Below are 19880 nucleotides of genomic sequence, written 5' to 3' on the forward strand. Positions count from 1 at the left end.
TATTTCATTGAAAGAAAATTATAGGTTATTTATTCAAGGTCATTTGATATGTTTTAATGGTTGTTATCAAATATTGGTAAAAATTATTGGTAAAAATTATTGGTAAAAATGGTAAATTTTTACTCAGTATAGAAATTTCCTTTAATAGCATGCACACATATACTATTCCGTGAGTAAGAGATACAGTAAAACATTTTGAAGTTTTTGTATAATGAGTGCTAGCAAAACCAAGACTTTCAATGTTGCATGAGGGAATAAAATGCTCATGGAACTAAGTGTAGCCCTTCTTCTCCACTAAGATCCATACAAGTCTGATTTCAGTTGTATGTGGACTGTCATACCTTTTGGTACCTGTAGTGCTATTTTAATATGTGAAAAACTAGCACCATAACATTCTTTTAGCAGTATCTTGATGTCTAAATAATTCTCCTTTTTTTAATAATCTAACGTTTAGCACTTTATTTTAATCAAATAATTTAGAAGTACATGCCGTACCTTTATCTCGTTCTAAGGAATAGGTCAGAAAAGAAAGGAACACTGAGAAAAACAGGGGAGAGGACACTGCAGTGTGTGATTTCAAGGAGGAAATGGGGAAAAACTACATATGTATCACAATTACTGTCATATTTAACTGCCAAAGTAGTACATTCTTACATCTTTAAATTAGAAGATATTATTACAGATCCTCATATGCTCCCTCATAAGTGAAAATAAGCTTGTTTTTTTAAACTTGTCCAAAGATGTTGTGAAGCGAGTGCACAGCCACACAACTAGTAAAAACCAAAATGCTGATTAATTTATACCAGTCAATAACCAGAAAATACTTCAGATCTCCACTGAATCAATGCAAATGAAACATAAACACCTATGTAATAGTTTATATTTTGTATGCAAACCAAAGAGAGTGTTTGTTTTTCATTTATTCTATTTAATTACATATTTTAAAATTCTGAAGAACTGCAGCTCTCCTGCTTCAAAAAGTGTTAGTAAAAGTTAGGTGTTACACTTGTTTTACTATCCAGTAAAACAAAAGATTCCAAGTGAAACTGTCTTTACGAAATATCTATCATATAATAAGACTTCTGCAAATTTCTTGGGCTAAAAAAGGTGCTTCTTATCAATATATTTCTTTTTTATAAATTTTTCATGTACAATTGATTAACATGAAGCACATAATAAAAATTCAAAATGTAAAATAAATTCTATTCATCAGCATTAGCCTGCAAAATTATGCTGATCTTTTCCTGAAATTGTGCATGTTTAAAAACACACCACATGCAATTTTTTTTTATCTGCTGGGTAAATTAAGACATTCCAGCATCTCTTTTTGTGAGCTTCATGTTTCAGATAAAAGCATTTACTTTTAACACAGCAAAAAATGCTAGTTTTATACTCCAAATGTTGTTTATTTTGAATACATTAGCATTCAGATTACTTGATCTCAATATAAAAATAGATGAGATCTTTAGCTTTAACACTTTGATATTTGCTGAATATCCTAGTGTCCTAAATGTTATTTTGATCATTGATTTCATGTTTGGTAGAATGAACATGTACAGATGTTTTAAAAAACAAAATTTTGCTGAAGATTTAAACAGATGAGAGATGAATACAACTGCATCACCTACTAGTTTAGAACAGCAGCTATTTATAAAGTACATTCTTAATGCTATGGTTAATTATATCTAATCACATATGCAGAATAGATTAATAGTCTAATCTCAATTCTCTAAACTTTCACCAGGTATCTCTTACACTAGGCTTTATTGTGAATAAAATTATGCAAGCTATAATGTCACATCAAAAGAAAATTCCTTATATGTACATTTTGTCCATTTATAAATCAAATAAATTTAAAAAACCAAGACAATATTACTACTAATTTCATTTTTCCATCTGACTGCCCTACTAGAACTCAAAGTTAGACAGATTTAATCCCTTTCTCATTTGGTTCAATTACATTTCCTAAATGGATACCCGAACTTTCATTTTTAATTAATACAAAATATTCTTTCATAACTACATGGGCACAAGTAAGATAATATCCAATACCTCTATGAGTAACAACTGCAAGTTCTTTAGTTCTTTCTATCTGTTCAGCATTTCTTGGTCGTCGTCTTGTGCTTTGTAAATTTGCTTGATGAAGAGAGAATGTTTCCTTGTAAGTGGCCGACTCCAGAACTGATTCTCTTATATTCATAGCTGGTACTCGATGTTCTTCAGCAGATTGTCTACAGGTGGTCACTGCACTGGATACAGCAACATCAGCAGATGTGCTAGCAACAGTAATGGCACCAGTAGTGGCTGCAATATGCTCCTCTAACTCACCAGTGGAGGCAGTTTTGATGAAAGAAGAACCTGTGGGACACACAGTAGTACTGGATGCTAACTTTTTCTTTTGAATTGTGTTTTCTTGATCAATCTAAAAGATTAAATTTCCCTCTGTTTAACATAGTAAAGACAACTGACATGAAAAGAGGAAAGTCAATAGGCTTTATTTAAAAAATTGAAGCAATCGGAACATTGTTTAATGCTAGTGAACATTTTGTAATAAAAGTGAACATACATAAATTAAATTTCAAATGTCCTCAAAAATTAAACTTTTTTACCAGTCATAATGACAACACATAATTTCCACCCCTGCATGTTCTGTCCTGAATCAGCATGGCTAGATCAAAATATACAGCTAAACTATTGACAGGGGCCCCACACTTTGAAAAGTGAAATGAGGAGTGAAATAGCAGCATTACGTAGTAACCTAAGCAGGAGAAAAAGCTGCCATAAACTACTAATCCAGCTACTAATAAGGCTGCCAGATATGCTGATTCTTCTCATCAAAGCTTGACAGGGCTCTAAAAGCCCATTTAGACTTGACATGAGGCCAAATGTCAAGGAATAATGAGGTACCCATTGAAATAAAACTTGTAAGCATTATTTATACTTAAGATTGTAAAAAGGTTTCATATTTAATTTTCTTTTTGCTCTCTGATTTCTGTAATAAATCAGATCATTTTACTAAAAGTCCTCACACACAAAATGTTTGATAAGCTAAGAAAATTGTCCATGCCCTGCCTGTGAAAACATTGTTATCACTTTTAAATTCTCTATTATTTAAAATATATCGCATTTTTTTTCAATATTTTATTAACATTTTCATCCTTCCCCATCCCCCATATTTGGTTGCAAATGTTTGGAAGCCAAGTTTCTCACCTGTCAGCATTTAGAACATCTTAACACAGTAGAAACTCCATTTTGACTGGAACAAATAAATGACTGGGCAATGAATAACAAAATTCACCATAATAAAATAGCATAAACCAAGCTTATGTAGCATGAACTGTACTGTGTTTTACTACTATCTTTAAAACATGGCTTTTTTATTCCATCATAATGATTAAGGGCCTTTGAACAGTCATTCAAGCAATTATATTCCACCCTTCTCTTTTTGGTTCTGTTCTCTTCTCTCATACCTTTAGACTTGTCTTTTAAATGTAGGGGGTGATGTCAAGATGGAAAGCAACAAGAGTTTTCACACTTCTAGAAAAATCTGTCCACTAGAAAATGGAAATAAAACTCCCAGAGGAATTAAGCATTATATAGTATATTTAGGGCACAAGTTATATCAGATCTCTTGACAGAATTCTCAAATGTTCTGTATAAAATAATGGCAGAGATACTCATGCTAGAAATAGTCTTGCTAATAAAGTCTCTTATTTACTGCAGATATTTTAGGTTAAAATGGTTTGTTTTATCATACTAATAAAAATCCTAAGATAAGAGGATATGTTATCTTTATAAAGAAAACAAATAAAGCTCATGTGGGTGCATATTATTTTTACTATCTGATATTTAATATCTTAACATCTGCTCTGTAGTATCTTCCAAATCATGGTGCTGGTTTCCCCTGTAAAACTAAAAAAACTTAGAAGCACCATGTAAGACTCCAGGTTTATGTGTCAGAGACCAAAACAAAAACTATTTGCTATCTTATAATTGCTGTGGCATAAGTAACTAAAATAGATCTAGACATGTTTTATTCTTTATTTCATAATAAAAGAAGAAAATTGTCACAATATGCACAATATCAAAAGTCTGGACTACTTACGATTCAGCATACAATAAATATTAACAGATTGGTACCAAGTTTAAAACACAGAAAATACAAATGCATGGCCAGGAGATATTTTGGAACAGAAAAATGTTGTTTAAAACAAAGAAAACGTAATGTATGTTACATAACCACTTCTATTAAAACAAAATCAAGGTGAACATATCTTTATCATGCATGCAAATATATGAGAACAGGCATTCACCTGCTTCCAATATCAAGGTCAAAGCAAACCTATATTCAATATCTCCATCAAATGGCATGATCTATCCTATTTATTTAAATGAGAACAACTTAAAAGAAAGTTTATCTCAAAAGAAAAAAGCAAGAAAAATTAAACTTACTTAAAGCTACAAAGCTTACACACTGGCAAGTACTGCTTTGATACAGAGGCAATTTTCACTCAGAAAGTTGTTAGGCTTCCACATCCATTTACACTGAAGAACTCATGCAGAAGATCAGTAAAGTTAAACAATGTGTCTTGATTTACATGGAGGATTTTGAGAGAAAATTAATGTTATGTATAAACAATCTTGTAAGTATCAGCTACCGCACAGGGTAGATCAATAAATGTTTTCCATAAACAGTAATCTGCAAAAGTATGAATTTTGGTGTATTTATTTTATAAAAAAATCTTAGACCAACAGAAACACATTTATTGCAAGGGCATTTTAATATACACTACACTTCAGTCTTCTGCAATCACATCTCACATTTCGGTTTGTCAAAGAGATTATTTTTAAAATTGTATTTTTCTATGTGATAAAGAAATACTCCTATATTATTTTACATTAATACTCTAGTTAAAAAAATTAAAAAGAAAAAAAGGGAAGAAAATCTTTTAATGATAAATGGTACAAAAGGAAGAAAAGAAGACTGAGCTCTGCTTTTAAAAACTTTGCAATCAACTGAAGTCAACTCAGAGGCAGAGCATCACTTTGAATTCACAATCAGGCACTGAGAAGATGTGAAGTTTGAGGAACTGCCAGGATGAATCATATGAAGAAGCAGTAAAGACATGGGGTCAAGAAAGTATGATGGCTGTTTAGGACATGGGTTCACAAAGAAAGAGCACCTGACCAACCCACACTAAAATCCCTCTGAGACCTACTAGACTGGACCAGCATTTCTCTAAGGAAGTCTCTGTGGAAGGAGAACAGATGAAAGCCAGTAAAACAGAGGACCTTTAAAGCGTCAAATTAGCCTGCTTACACAAGGAAAGATTCAAAGCAGTGTTTACACTTAAGAACTTGTAGCTCTGTAGAAGTGAAAAAAGATCAAGTTGATGATCTACAGAGAAATTCAGTTCAGAAAACTAGTCTTAACAAGACATCAGTCAAAAGTGTTGCAACTGTTAAAACTTAGGATAATGCAAACATATGGGAGACCCATAAGCCTTTCTATTTATATGGGAGTGGAAGTTGCTCTTGATTCCAGGATCATTTTTAGTAAAGAAAAGAGGCAAGAGCCTTTGACATTTGCCTGAAACAAAGCTCCAAAAATAGATTATGAATCTGTGCTAGATGCACGCACTTTGCATATGCAATATGCTACAAGTATACACAGGGTTCCTGTTGTAAACATGATACCAAAGGAAATTTACCCCAGATAAACTCATAGTGGAAGTTCAATTACCAATTAATCTAGTGGACTAACTTTTTATGAGTAATTCCTGAGGGAATAATCCAGGGAGATAATAAATACTTTTGCCCACTCTGAGAAGCATTCAGCAGAAACAAAAATAAGGCAGAAAATGGTATCTAACAGAGTGAAAATGCTTGTTGAAAATTATATTTTTATTTTTCCTTTTAGAGGACTCTGACTTTGGAAAGCTTTCCTCTTCTCCAGGATGAAAAACCTCAGGTTGCTCAGTCTTCCCTCACAGGGTTAAGTGCTCCAGTCCCCAGCCATCTTGGTGACCCTCCACTGCACTTGCTTGAGTGAAAAACTCGTTTTCCCTGTCATAAAGTCCCAGTCTAGAGGCACTGTTCCAGCTATGGTCACAGAAGAGTTAAGACAAAGACAAAAATCTTTCCCTTTGAATCTACTGACCACATTCTTATTAACATAACTCAGGATGCTGTTGGCATTCTTTCTTCCCAGGGTACCTGGAGCTGCTGTCATGCTCAGTTTACTGTCTGCCACGACGACAGGGTCTATTCAGGAAAGTGGTTTGCTATCAGACACTCCTGTTTCCAGGGGCTCTTCCTACCCAGCTACAGGACTTTACACTGACCATCGTTGAGTTTCACAGGATTCCTGTTGGCTTATTCCTCAAGCTTATCTGTGTCCTTGTGGCAACCCTGTCCTCAGCTATATTGATTGTTGGTCCTTGACTATAATGACTGACATTGTGGTGTCATCTGCAAATCCAATGAGACTGCTCTCAGTCGTTGATTGAAGCTCACTGATAAACATGTTGAAGAGAACTTGTATCAGAACAGACACTTGTAGTGTTCCTCTTGTCACTGGACTCCAGGTAGAAAATCTGGCCCATTTATGACACTTTTCTAAATTTAATTTTTTTAACTTCAGAGGTTGAAGGACAGATAAAAACATGCAAATTGTTCATAAGACCAAATGGGACCTCAGGCTATTATCCAACAGCTATTCTAATTCACTAGAATTCATTTTGCTGATTAATTCCTAAAACCATGTTGAGTTCAAAATGTGAAAGCAAATCGGAATATTTACTACCTTATTTATTCAGGATGAATAAAGGTACAGGACTTTATTAGTTCTTGTGACACATATGATCCAGCCACAAACTTCCCAGAAAAGGCTAAAGATCCTTAATGCAGATGACCGTAAATGGGACTCAGACTACTGGAAGATGTTAATGAGGTAACTGACATGAGGTCAGCCTGGGACTTTTCCTGTATATCTTATTACCAAGAGGCCAGTCTATTATTTTGCAATGAGTATTTGAAAAAAAAGTGTAAACAGTCTTAAGCAAAAAACCAAATTCATACCTCATTAAAGGAAAACAAGAGATTTACAATTATAAACAGAATTTTTAAAAAGAGTAATAACTATATTCCATATTCATTCTTTCAGATGTTCAAGGACTTTTAGTCAAGACTTATTTAGCTTCCTCACTTAAAACCTTCTATACTTAACTAATTTTGGAGTGACCTTCCCATCTCAGCATCCTATTAAGAAGATGGGGGGTTTTTCTCCTATCTTAATTAACAGTTCTCTTTGATGTTCTCTGCCATTAAATATCTGATGCTTACAAAAAATTTCCAGTAAAGTTAGAAACCTAATTATAAGAATATATTCTGGATCTGTTAAGGAATTTTCAAGTTTATGTAGATATAGCAGCCTTATTTGACTCTTTTAATATATGTCATTTCAGACATATTATTTTTTAAAATCACTTATTTTATTCTTCATAAATTTCTAGTATCTTTATCTGTTCTTAGGATTAAATTGTAATAGAAAATAAAGGAAACAAATACATAAACACAGATTTTAGAACACAAAATCAGTATTAATGGCTGCCATAAAATATTCTTCTGACAAAATATATTTTCACCTCACAGCTGTTCAGAAAAGAAATAAAACTGTGGTTTTACAGAAATACAATATAACCATGGTTGTAAAGAAATACATGACTGAAAAAGATAGGGTTCAAAACAAATTTCTAGACTTTAGTTCAAACAGGCAATGACTTATACAAAAAGCAAAACCTCCAAAAGCAATCTAGCCAGAAGTTTAAAAAAAACCTTTTGGTTCCTTTTCTTTTGATATTTTCCACATTGTGAGAATAGAGTCAAAATTTCATCTTTATTTCCTTTTGGTACCAGAATTTACCTTTCTGCATTATTGCATCTTCTTACGTTTGTTTTTTAAGCTTGCCTTTTTTTCTGATCTCTTTTCTTAACCTCCTTATTGTTATCTCTGTTTTCTCTTTTTCTCTACTGTTTATGCAAATTTAATCATTTGCTACAGTAAGACATATACCAAAACACTCTGAAAGTGACAATTAAGAATCACCCAGAAATTTTCAGAGATGTAGGAGGTATATCATGCTTCAGTATACACAAATGCATGTCTTGATGATCTTTCATATGCCTCAGTGAATTTAAGATCACTTTAAATTTTTAAGCAGATATTGAAAATATGGTAAATTTTTGCATCTTAATTTTATCAAACTGATTATATTTGGAAATCTGAAAATTCAGACAAAATGCTAGACATCTCTAACATTATTTATTTGTTTTCTCTGAAAATTGGGACATAGGCAGAACTACTATTTTTTTAACATATATATTTTTCCAAATATTAGAATTTATTGCAGCAATATATGTTTGTTGAATAGAAATAAAATATGCAAATGACCAACATAGACCCACATATGGATAATGTTATTTCAGTTGGTTTACTTGAAGTGAGAAAGTACTTTTTAAAAGGCCTGTTACTTTTAAGAAAAAGAAAAAAACAAAACCAAAACTCAACAAAAATGAATGTTAGTAAATGAGAAAACAGTTATTCAAAATACAAAATAATTATTTTAATATTTTCATACTTAGTTTTCTTTTCAAAAGAGATATACAGCAATGTAACATAGATCTGTAAAATCAAACACAATCATACAATAAAACCCCTAAACAATATAACTTTAAAATTCTTCAAGACTCTCAATAATATTGTAGGAATCTATGAAATGAGCAATATAATGCTGGGAATGGAAAGCAGTCACGTCTATTGGCCAAAAAGAGTAGCTTTATTGTATTTGTCAAGTGTAAAGCCTTACGAATATTGTCTTAGATACTTATTTTCTTTCTAATATGACTCTCTGAATCATAGTGCAAGAATGTTATCTCCCTTTTTCAAGGACAGGATAACATCAAATAAGCAAATCTGAAAGAATAATTACTATACTGACTATGTACATTAAAATGTATATAGCAACGACTTAACAAAAAGATAAAATTTAAAGGTTCTGACTTCTAATTCTGTTTCTTGTGTCACCGTGGATATGCCGTGATATTATGGTGCTTTCATTTCTTTTCAAAAAAATTAAATTCTCACTTTCCTTTTAATATTGTTTGTTGCCTAATTCGTTGTCTTAGGTTGCAAATGGGGATGTGTATTCTATTGCCATCTGTTAGAGGTGGGGCAGTTAATCTTCTGCTAATTGGGCAGTTTTCTTTATCTCTTCCACAGCCAATCCTTCCTCCGGGAAATATCTTCTGTTAATGGGCCACTGAGTGTCACTGCTTGACTGATAAAATTATGTCATCCCATAGTGAGATGGTCTGCCCAGAGGAAGGAGCCAAGCATTCCTACCTGGATAGAATCTGACATTCGGAACACCACAGACAGCCTTTTCCTCCTCTGGATTCCCAGAGAAGCAGCTTTCTTTTCCGCTGGATTCCCAGAGGAAGACCAGGCCCATCTACAACACCACTGGACCTTCAGAGGAAAACTACACCCTTCTACAGGATCACTGCTCCAACAGAACCACATCTGTCACTCCTGCAGGACAACTGCAGCCACCATTTAATGGGACTGCTACCAACACCCTGACCCACAGGGTGTCAGGTCATATTTGACTCTGTCAGTATTCTTTTGTATTACTGCATTTTTATTTTATTTTTATTTTTTCCCTATTAATGAACTGTTATTCCCATTATAAAATTATAATAATTCAGAGGGAGGGGGTTTACATTCTCCATTTCAAGGGAGGTTCCTGCCTTCTTTAGCAGACACCTATCTTTTCAAACCAAGATATAGGTGTTCATTGTTATAAGCAAGCAGAGTGGTATTTATAAATCAAATAAACAGTTTCAGATAGAATAATACTTGCTAAAGCTCAAATTATATATTGACATGACTGACACTCATAGTTTTAATATTTTCAATGAAATTAGATACGTGGGAAAATACTGAATCTTAAACCCAGTAATAATCTCTTTCAGTTATTCTCAATAGCAAAAATCTTTGTACCATTGCTCTTGAGTGTCTAATATTTGCCCTAAGCAGTCTAATGCCAAGATTTTCTATTCTAAATCCCATATGAGGCATCAAGAAGTTATTTGACTTAAACTTATTTCTAGAGATTGCTAAACTAATTTAAAATAATAAATTATCCAATATAGTAACTTTCATTACAGAGAAGATTATTCTAATAGCGAATATATTTAATGTATTTTTAATTATTGTATGTTTCTAAACTGATTAGTACTTGTTAGAAATTATATAAAGTTCTTAGAAAGTTTATTCATTTACTTGGCAAATGGTAAAGACAAGGTTGCAGGAAAGGTATCTTGAATACAAATATTAATACTTAAGTATATTTTTTTCATTTTATACTTTACCTATGGCACAAAAAATTAATAGAGACTACAGCCTAGTAAGTACAATTTTGCCATTAGTAATACAAGGCCACAAAATTTATTTTGACATCATGTAGGCTTGCCTTGGCCTGTGTTTGTTTTCACTATTTTTGATAATTCATAGGTGTCAAGTGAATATTTCTTGCACTGGTGGCATTTCAGAAGTGTTGTGCTCTGATACTACTGCATACAGTAATGATCTGATAAAGTTACATAGGTCTTGCACAGAGAGCAACATACTTAGGCTGAGGGAGGCTAATGTGCAACTTTCAGATTTTAGAAAAGAACAATGACAAACAAGCAGACTATGTTAAGAAAATATACAAAAAAAAAAATCATTCAACTCCAAGACTGAAGAGGAAATTCACTTCTTCATGTCCAGGAGTGCCAAACTTCTCCTAACAGATCCTTGGATGCTCTCACTTGGTTGTAATCTCCAGCCAGGAGCACAGAGAAAAGGGTAAAAATAAGACAAAAGAAATAGAAGGGAAAGTAGAAAGGGAGTTCTTAACTTTTATAAGTTATTATTAACCTTGCTGCTTTTCTATATTTGATAGTTCAGACTATCGGGTCATAATAACATTAAATCAATAACAATAAATTGTGTTTCCCTTTGACTATAACAAGATTCTCTGGCTAACGTTAATATTACACAAGTGCATTACAACACAACTAACTTCTGAAGTTCTGTATACTGAACATATTTTTCTATGTATCCTACCCCACTGAAGTACTCTCCAATGATTGTCAGGACTCTGAGGACTCTGATCAGCCTAAACAGGATTGGCCAGCCTTCCCAGGGCCTCTCCCCACCCATGCCTATGGGTCCAGGGGCCCATGGCTGAAGCCATGAGTCCCTGCCCCAGTGATGCCACAGAAGTGCTTGTCCCCCTCTTCCTCTATTCCTGCTCTACCTAGCCATGGAGCTAATGTCCCTGCCTTGCCTTGGCCTGTCCTCTTTTCCATGGAGATGTCCAATGTCCAGGGTTTGGTCTGCCTGCAGATGCACCTAAAGCCTGCTCTACTCCCTGGCTGAGGGCCAGCACTGGCTGAAAAGCCCTGCACTGCTGGCCTCAACCCTGATCCCTGAGCTCTCCAGCCTTCAGGGAGCTGTTGGCCTGTGCTTGTCTCTTATTCACTGTGAAAAATACAATGCCTAAGAACAAAGAAATACATTAAATTTAACAAGAAGTGTTATTTTTCCCTTATTTCTCACTCCAAATAAATAAAGTTAATCTCTAAGCAGAATAAATGTTAATTATAAAGCAAACCAAAGTTGAATGATTTATAAATGAAACTGTACTGCCTTTTATGTTTTGGTTTTATCTAAAAGGTCAGGATAGACTAAAAAATATTACTTTTAAAGAAAGGTCAGGTCCTAAGTGAGATGAAAACAGTTCTCTGGCAAGGAAAAAGGTTTTTTCAGAACAAAAACTGTTTCAAAATCCACTTAGAGTTTACAGAGATAAAGCTATTCCTTCAGAACAATGTGTGCTGTCAGCATCAAGTGGGCAGTAAGTGAACTTTTAATTCAAGAAGTGGCATCCAGTGCAAAACAAGAGCTTTGCCTGAGGAAAATCTTCCCTGTGAGAGGACCCCAGTGATCCATTAGACAACAATTTCAAGATGTCCTAAGGTAAATGCTTACACACTAAAATTTCAAAATCATTTTAAGAAGAATTACATATGCATTGCCTTAGAGAGCATTTCAGGCAATTTTGCACTGCAATACAATGATAAAAATTATAGTGTTCATGTCCAATAGCCAAAGTTGTTCCTAATACCCATAAAAGCTTGGTTACTGAAAGTGTCTTTCCTCACTTTTATGTTGCACAGAGAAATGCTCACAAAGATAACTTCTACAGGAAAAAATATATTGTCAAATCTAAAAACATGGTAATTTGACAATGTTATCTTACATAACATCCTAGAAGGTAAACTCAGGAAATGTGTGTTAGATGAATGGGCAGTCAGATGGATCAAGAACAGGCTGAATGGCAGAGCTCAGAGGATCGTGATCCAGAGTAGATTCTACTACAGGAAGCCTGTACTCAGTGATGAATCCTAGGGATCAGTACTGGGTCCAATCTTCAATTTGTTTTTCAATGACCTGGATCAAGGGATTGAATGTACCCTCAGCAAGTTTGCTGATGATATGAAACTGGGGGAAGTGACTGATACACCTGAAGGCTGTGCTGCCATTCAACAGGAGGAGTGTGATCAGCAGATCAAGAGAGGTGATCCTCCCCCTCCTACTTGGCCCTAGTGCAGCTACATGTGGAGTGTTGTGTCCAGATCTGGGCTCCTCAGTACAAGAAAGACAAGGACCAACTGGAGAGGGTGCAGAGGAGGGCAAATAGATAATGAGGGGCCTGGAGCATTCCTCTTGTAAGGAGAGACTGCAGAAGCAGGAAGATGAGAGGGAATTTCATCAATACATGTAAATATCTCAAAGGCAGATGTCAAGAAGATGTTGCCAGATTGTCTTTGGTGGTGCCCAGTGATGTCACAAGGGCCAATGGCCATAAACTTAACCACAAGAAGTTTCACATGAACATGAGGAAGAATTTTATGTTGACGTTTGAAGAGCACTGGGACAGGCTGCCCAAGGAGGTCGTGGAGTCTCCCTCTCTGGAGACAGTCACAACGCATCTGGACACACGCCTGTGTAACCTGCTGTAAGTAACCCAGCTTTGGCAGAACGTTTGGACTGGATAATCTCTAGAGGTCCCTTCCAACCCTAACAATGCTGTGATTCTGTGATTTTTCAGAAGTTGCAGCAGGTTTTGGATACTTTTTAAACTTCTTAACTGATAGAACATAAAAATATCAAATTTTGAGACAGCTGGTTGCTCGCCATATCTGAAAATTTCAGACTTCATCAAAATGGTTGAAGGCATCTTAGAATTTGGCCACTTTCAGAACTCTCAGCAGTTTTACAGTCATTGCTTGATATTTACTTTTCCTAAATTAAACGGTATGACCATCTCTACAGAGGCAAGAGTTTCTAAGAGGATCCACAAAGCTACAAAGCAACTTCTTCACATGTAAGAAAAAGTTGCTGGATAGAAGTCAATGAGACTTTTTACCAGTAACTTAGTTCCTGGGATAATATATAACTAACCCTGATAACAAAGAAACAAACCAAAACCAAAACAAAAAACCCTATCACATTAATTCTAGAAAAAGTGAGTACAAAGCTGAGTACAAAAAGAGACATTTTGCTTCTGTACAAAGACCACAGGATACTTAAATATTAATTACACACCAAAAAATGACTCTGATAGCCTCCACAAGCAGTATAAGGATAAATATATGATATTTAAGAACCATCTGGACACAATCCTCTGCAATGTGCTCTAGAAGGATCTTGTTGTGCAAGGAGTTGGGGTAGATGACTCCACTGTGGTCCCTCCAAACTGGATGAGACTGAGTAACCTGGTCAAGTGAAAGGTGTCCCGGCCCATGTCAGGAGTTTGGAACAAAATGAGCTTTAAGGTCCCTTCAAACTCAAACCATTCTATGATTCCATGACTCTATGACGTTCATTCTATGATTCTGTCAATTTCTTTAAGGTTGGTTAATATTCATAATTTCCCACTAAGGTCATTGGGAATTTGAATGATTCTTGGCTTCAGTACTACTGGCTGGTTTGCTGTAAGTGTCAAAAGAGTGTGCTCAAATGTCTTCAACAAACAGAAGGTCTGATTATTATAGTTTAAATTTCTTTCAAAACTATAATATTTTTATCACTAATTTGTTTAAATTATGGGTTTGAGAACTTTATAGGGAAAAGTATTATTTAAACATGTAAGCCTTATATATCTTTCATGAAAAGCCAAACTACCCAACACAATGCTGTATACAAATGAAGAATCCTTTCTTTTTATATCTTCAATTAAACAGCTGTGTACACTATCTGCCTGTTACACTAAGACACTAGACATATATGTTAGGAATTAAAAGGTATGACTTTTAATCCCAAGTTTAATATTAACTGAGAAGAAAAGGGAAAGTACTCAGGTGAAGAAAAGTAGAAAAAGCATCAATTTGTTTTATTTTCACAAAGTCAGTAGACGTCTTCCCTTTTGAATTTGAGTCAGCCTGATTTAATTTGAATATATGCCCTTCATTTTAAAGATTTTCTTCACAAGTATTTTCATATATCACATATCATAGTGTACCATGACAGTACTATAAACTAAACCAGCATTATCCAAGCAATTCTGCCAGCTTTGTGAAAAATGGAATAAGTGTTACCTAGCTTCTAGCTACCCTGGATTAGGGCTCAAAAGACCTGGTGCCCTATTCCATTGGTAATTTAATTATTTGTGTAAGTCACTATGAAGCATTTGCCTCAATTCTGACATCCAAAAGAGATCTAATAAATATTTCCAATTTCCCTGTGATTCATAATTTTATGGTCTATCTCCCCTCCTTCCATAGATATATTCATTTTCCAAACTGCAGAGTCCTATGTAGATGAATCACTTTTCAATCAAAAACTTACCCATATATCTTGATATCTTTGCTTTCTCTGAACTTTCTTCAGCTTTGCTATATTCTTTGGAAATGCAGAGAGGCCAGAGCAACAACTTCAAGGTGAAATTTGATTTATACAGCAACATGTTTTCTGTTCTGCCCTCTACTCTTTTCCTAGTATTTAGGTCAAAAAGCACTAAGATGTGCTTTTTAAGCATTCTAAGTATGGACCTGAGGACTATGGAGTGCTCTCACTATAACTTTTTTTGCCTCAATCTTCATTGGCAAAGCCTCTTCCCACACCTCTCAAGTGGATAGGCTTCAAGACAGGGACTGGAAGACCAAAGTCCTTCACACTGCCAGAGAAATTCAGGTTCATGACTGCCTGAACAGACCTAAATCCATGGGACCTGATGAGCTGCACCCGAGTCCTGAGTGAATTTGCTGATATAGTTGCCAAGTCACTGTCCATGATATTTGAAAAGTCATGGCAGCCAGGCAAAGTCCCAGATGACTAAACATTTTACATATGTTTAAAAAGGGTAGAAAGGAGGATCCTTGGAATGACCAAATTGTCAGTATCACCTCTGTGCCTGGGAAAATCATGGACCAGAATCCTCCTAGAAGCTGTGCAGAGGCACATGGAGGACAGGGAGGTGATTCAGAACAGTAGTGCAGCTTCACCAAGGGCAAGTCCTCTCTAATCAACCTAGTGGCCTTCTGTGATGGACCAACTACATCATCCAACAAAGGGCCATACATGTTATCCATTCGGACCTGCAAAGCTTTGGACATAGTCCCCCCCAACATCCTTCTGTCTAAAGTGAAAAGAAATGGATTCTATGGGTGAACTGTTCAATGGATGACGAATTGCTTGGACAGTTGTGTCCAGAGGGTAATGTTCTGGAAAGTTTAGTGTCCTGACAGACATGATAGAAAAGTGGTTTCCTTTGGGGGCCCACAAGGGGATCAGTTCTATTTAGTGTCTTCATCAGTGATATATACTGAGGCATTGAGTGAACCCTCAGCCAGTTTGCAGACTACAAGAAGCCAAGTGCTGTGGTTGACATGTCACAGGGATGGGATGCCATTCATAGAGACCTGGACAAGTCTGAGAAATGGCCTATGAGAACTTCATTAAATTGAACAAGGCCAAGCACAAGGCGCCGTACCTGGCTCAGGGGAACCCCAGGGATCAATACAGCCTGGAAGATGAATGGATCGAGAGCAGCCCTGTTAAGGAGCCAGCAGTGCTGGTAGGTGAGAGGCTGGACATGACCCAGCAATGTGCACTTGCAGCCCTGAAGGCCAATGGAATCCAGGGCTGCATCAAAAGCAGCATGGGCAGCAGGGCTAGGGAGGGGATTTTGCCACTCTACTCTGCCCTTGTGAGATCCCATCTGGAGTGCTTGATCCAGATCTGGGGGCCTCAGAACAGGAAAAACATAGACCTGTTACAGAAGGTCCAGAGGAGAGCCATGAAGATGATTAGATAGATGAAGAACCTCTCCTATGAAGAAAAGCTGAGAGAATTCAACCTGTTCAGCCAGGAAAAGAGATTTGTCCTGGCTGACTTTTCAATCCAACTAACGCAGACTAGATTCCATCCAGGGAATGAATCATACAAGAAGTCATAATTATTCAACAGAATCCCTTCAGGTTCAATCTCCTTATTACTACCCATCTTGTCACCTAAATCTTTCTTTCACAATCTCTCACTCCAACCACTTTATTTGGCTATCTGTCTTTCTTCTAAATACTCAGAAATTTCATTTTCTGAAAAGGTATTAACAATGTTCATATTGACCCAGGATCCGGACCAAAAATAATACACATTTTGGCATCTATAAAACTAAGCAATCGCATTAGAAAGAACACACAATACAACAAACATCAGTGCTAGAAGCACTTAAGTATTCACACTGCTATTCTATGTTTGTTCTGACATTTTTCAGACAGACTTAGAAGGTTTGACCACCATGGTTCTCAGGGGAATTTTACTATTTTCCTTTAAATATGAATGGTACTGAAATTTCACATTATGAAAATCTAGGAAATCATATAACTGAAAATCTCCTTGGTACTACTTAGTGATTTTGCACATTAACAAATTCCATCAAATAATATAAATAATATTCTCTAGTATTCAAGGTTTATTGACTCAGCTGCATTTAAGTGAAAATACTTTGTTGAACAGAGATCTATGTTTAATAATTTCCTGGTGTTTGTGAATGGGGAAAAAAAAATTAATTCCTTCAGCTTTCTCATACTGCTACTGATGCTGTACACAAATAAAGCAGCCAGTGTTTAGAGTATAAAGAGATCCATTGACTGGAGCTAAAGTGGAGAAAGTATAACTGGGAATTAGAAAGGTAGTTCAGAAAATTTAATTTTTTACTTGAAATAACATTCATTAAAAGATTAACTTGTCAATAAATAGACTTGACTCCTTATTTAATGGGGAGGTAATTTGCAAAAGGTACTTTTATTTCTCAAATTAGATAATTTTAGACTTAATTCTGAAGAGTAATACCAAATGTCCTCACCTTATCTGTACTGGGAATGAGTAAAAAACCATAGCATCTAATTTAACACTAATAATTTCTGGCATAATGTCTTGCACAGGTCACTTCTATATTCATATTCCAAAGCAGAATTTTGGATTATTTTTTTTTGTTTTAAGAATAACTTTCTTGTCTTTAGGCAGGAGGTTATCGAGCATACGGTGTGATTGGTTTTTGCAAATAATAAACAAGGGAGAAGCAATTAAAGGACACAACAGCTATATTTCACATACATAAACCTAGTCAATTGAATAATTTAAAATTAAAAAAAAAACTTCATAACTACTCCACCTTTATAACCTCAAAGACATGAAGATATGATTTCTCTCACAAATACAGATGCTCTCAGTAACTAAATAACAAACAATGCCCAGTTTAGGTTAAGAGAAGAAAGAGAGACAGAAAGAAACAATATTTCTGAACAATAATTTATGCCATTTAATCAGAAGGTAACTGGGAAAATTTGAGTGTGAGGGTAGACATAAAAAACCCATATTCAGTTACTTCATTATCTAGTTCTCTTAGTCTTCCTGTTTTTTTCTTACCAAAAACATTCCTTTCCTTGTGTATGAGTCCCCTAATGGCAGAAAATCACCCTTCCAAAATGTAAAATTACCTTCTAGAGCTAAAACAAAGTTGAAAATGCTGAGTGAGGGAAGAGCAAGAGAAGGAAATGGAAGCAAATCTTCCAGCAGAAATAAATCCAATGCATCTGATATCAGTGACACGATTAATTTTAGCATTTTAAATCTACTTTCTAAAGTTAGACCATATCAGCTTTATTTTCTTTAATGTACAGTAAACTAATAATGGTGAAAACCATTAATAAACTAACTTGAATGGCTTCTTGCATTCAATTATTAATAATAATTAATAATAAATAGCTTTCACAGCTGAAAAATAGAAATATTTTAATAAAAAGCCCAAGCATATTATGAGAACATTTGCATGTCAAAAATTTTCCAAGAGGAAACAAAATGTTGCAACATTTAATCTCACCACTAAATATTCTGAACATAAACAAGTGTTTTATTCCAGGTTTTTCTTTCAGTTGTTCTATCATCCTGAAAAAAACAGATTGTCTGTGCAACACTGTTTGGTGGCTATGAAGCATACAGATATGTAGGTTAATGTATTAATGTCTTGACCTAATCAATATGAAGAATTTTGAAGGTCCTACACACTCTAGAGTTTATCTACAATTGAATATTAGTGGACTTCCTTAGATGAAATGTTTTTTCTAATAGGTGTATTATACATATATATATATACAAATATATACAGATACATTAATATAGGTAAAATGTACATATATTATATACATTTTTGTACATTTAAAATATTTATTCATATGTTGATATAGGTATACATATATGTGTGTATATATGTATATATTTGTCTATCCATATAAATAGGATCACTAAAACCACAGTGAGGTTTAAATAATTCTTTTTCCTTCCAGAAACCAGAATTCTTCATATTACCTATGGATTTTATAGTTTCAACATAACATTTTCCTAGTTTTTTTAATTTGTTTGAAATCTTGTATTTCATTTTAATTTCTAAATTCCTGAACTTTCAACCAAAGTGACCCAAATAAAGAAAATGCTTTCTAAGCATTATCTAAATTTAAATAAAGAGTAATTAATCACTTTTTTTCTTGTCTTTTGCAGAGGAGTTGGAATTACTTACAGTCAGTAGTACATTAAGTATTATCATTTACTCTTTTTAAACAATAAAGAGGAGTATGTATGTAGAATAGTAAATGAAACAGAAAGATATTAAAATTTTTGAATGCCTCTAAAATATCAGAGGTTTTTCTTTATGGTAAATATTAAATTAGGATGCATTCATTAAATCATTAAAAATGGAAAGGACAACTCTTTACTGCATCATTTAATGCTTGTTCCAGAAGTAAATTACAATCTATCAAATTAAATATTAGCACAGACTACCATGTACTAATATTTAACATTAGTTCTATTGTCTTTTTTAAATGAAATATTATGTTACTTGAAGTAAAAAAAGAGAATTAAAATTTTAAAATTAGATCTTTCTGGGTCCATACACAGTATCAGAACTAACTACCAATAGTGGTGTAATAAAAACCTATCATTGAGGGAATTCTAAAAGTAAGTTCTTTTAATTTGGAGATGGTCAACAAAATGTAACATTTTTTCTCCTCTCAACTTGATTAGAACAAAGTCAATGTCATTCTGTGCACTGTAATTGTGTGGGTATATAATTGTGAATAAAAGACATCTCAAGGGTGCAAAGGTGAAAAACAATTTTTTAGATAATATATCTCAATATGAGATGAAGTGGAGCTGAAAGACCCAGGAGTATGAAAATCCACTAAAAACATTTACTTATATGACAATG

General features: G+C 34.5%; 1 protein-coding gene across 3 annotated transcripts in view; it reads right to left on the reverse strand.

The window, feature by feature from the left end:
* The window catches only part of CSMD3 (CUB and Sushi multiple domains 3), a 583179-nt gene that overhangs the window by 344689 nt on the left and 218610 nt on the right, over nt 1-19880 (reverse strand). Inside the window, exon 7 of one of the 3 annotated variants that reach the window (XM_059857801.1) lies at nt 2053-2358. The exons of the other annotated variants lie outside the window; for them this stretch is intronic. Coding sequence (XP_059713784.1) covers nt 2053-2358 — 306 coding nt within the window. The remainder of the gene's footprint in view (nt 1-2052; nt 2359-19880) is intronic. 3 annotated transcript variants of the gene reach the window in all.

Source organism: Haemorhous mexicanus, chromosome 1 (assembly GCF_027477595.1).
Source record: "Haemorhous mexicanus isolate bHaeMex1 chromosome 1, bHaeMex1.pri, whole genome shotgun sequence".
Taxonomy (NCBI): domain Eukaryota; kingdom Metazoa; phylum Chordata; class Aves; order Passeriformes; family Fringillidae; genus Haemorhous; species Haemorhous mexicanus.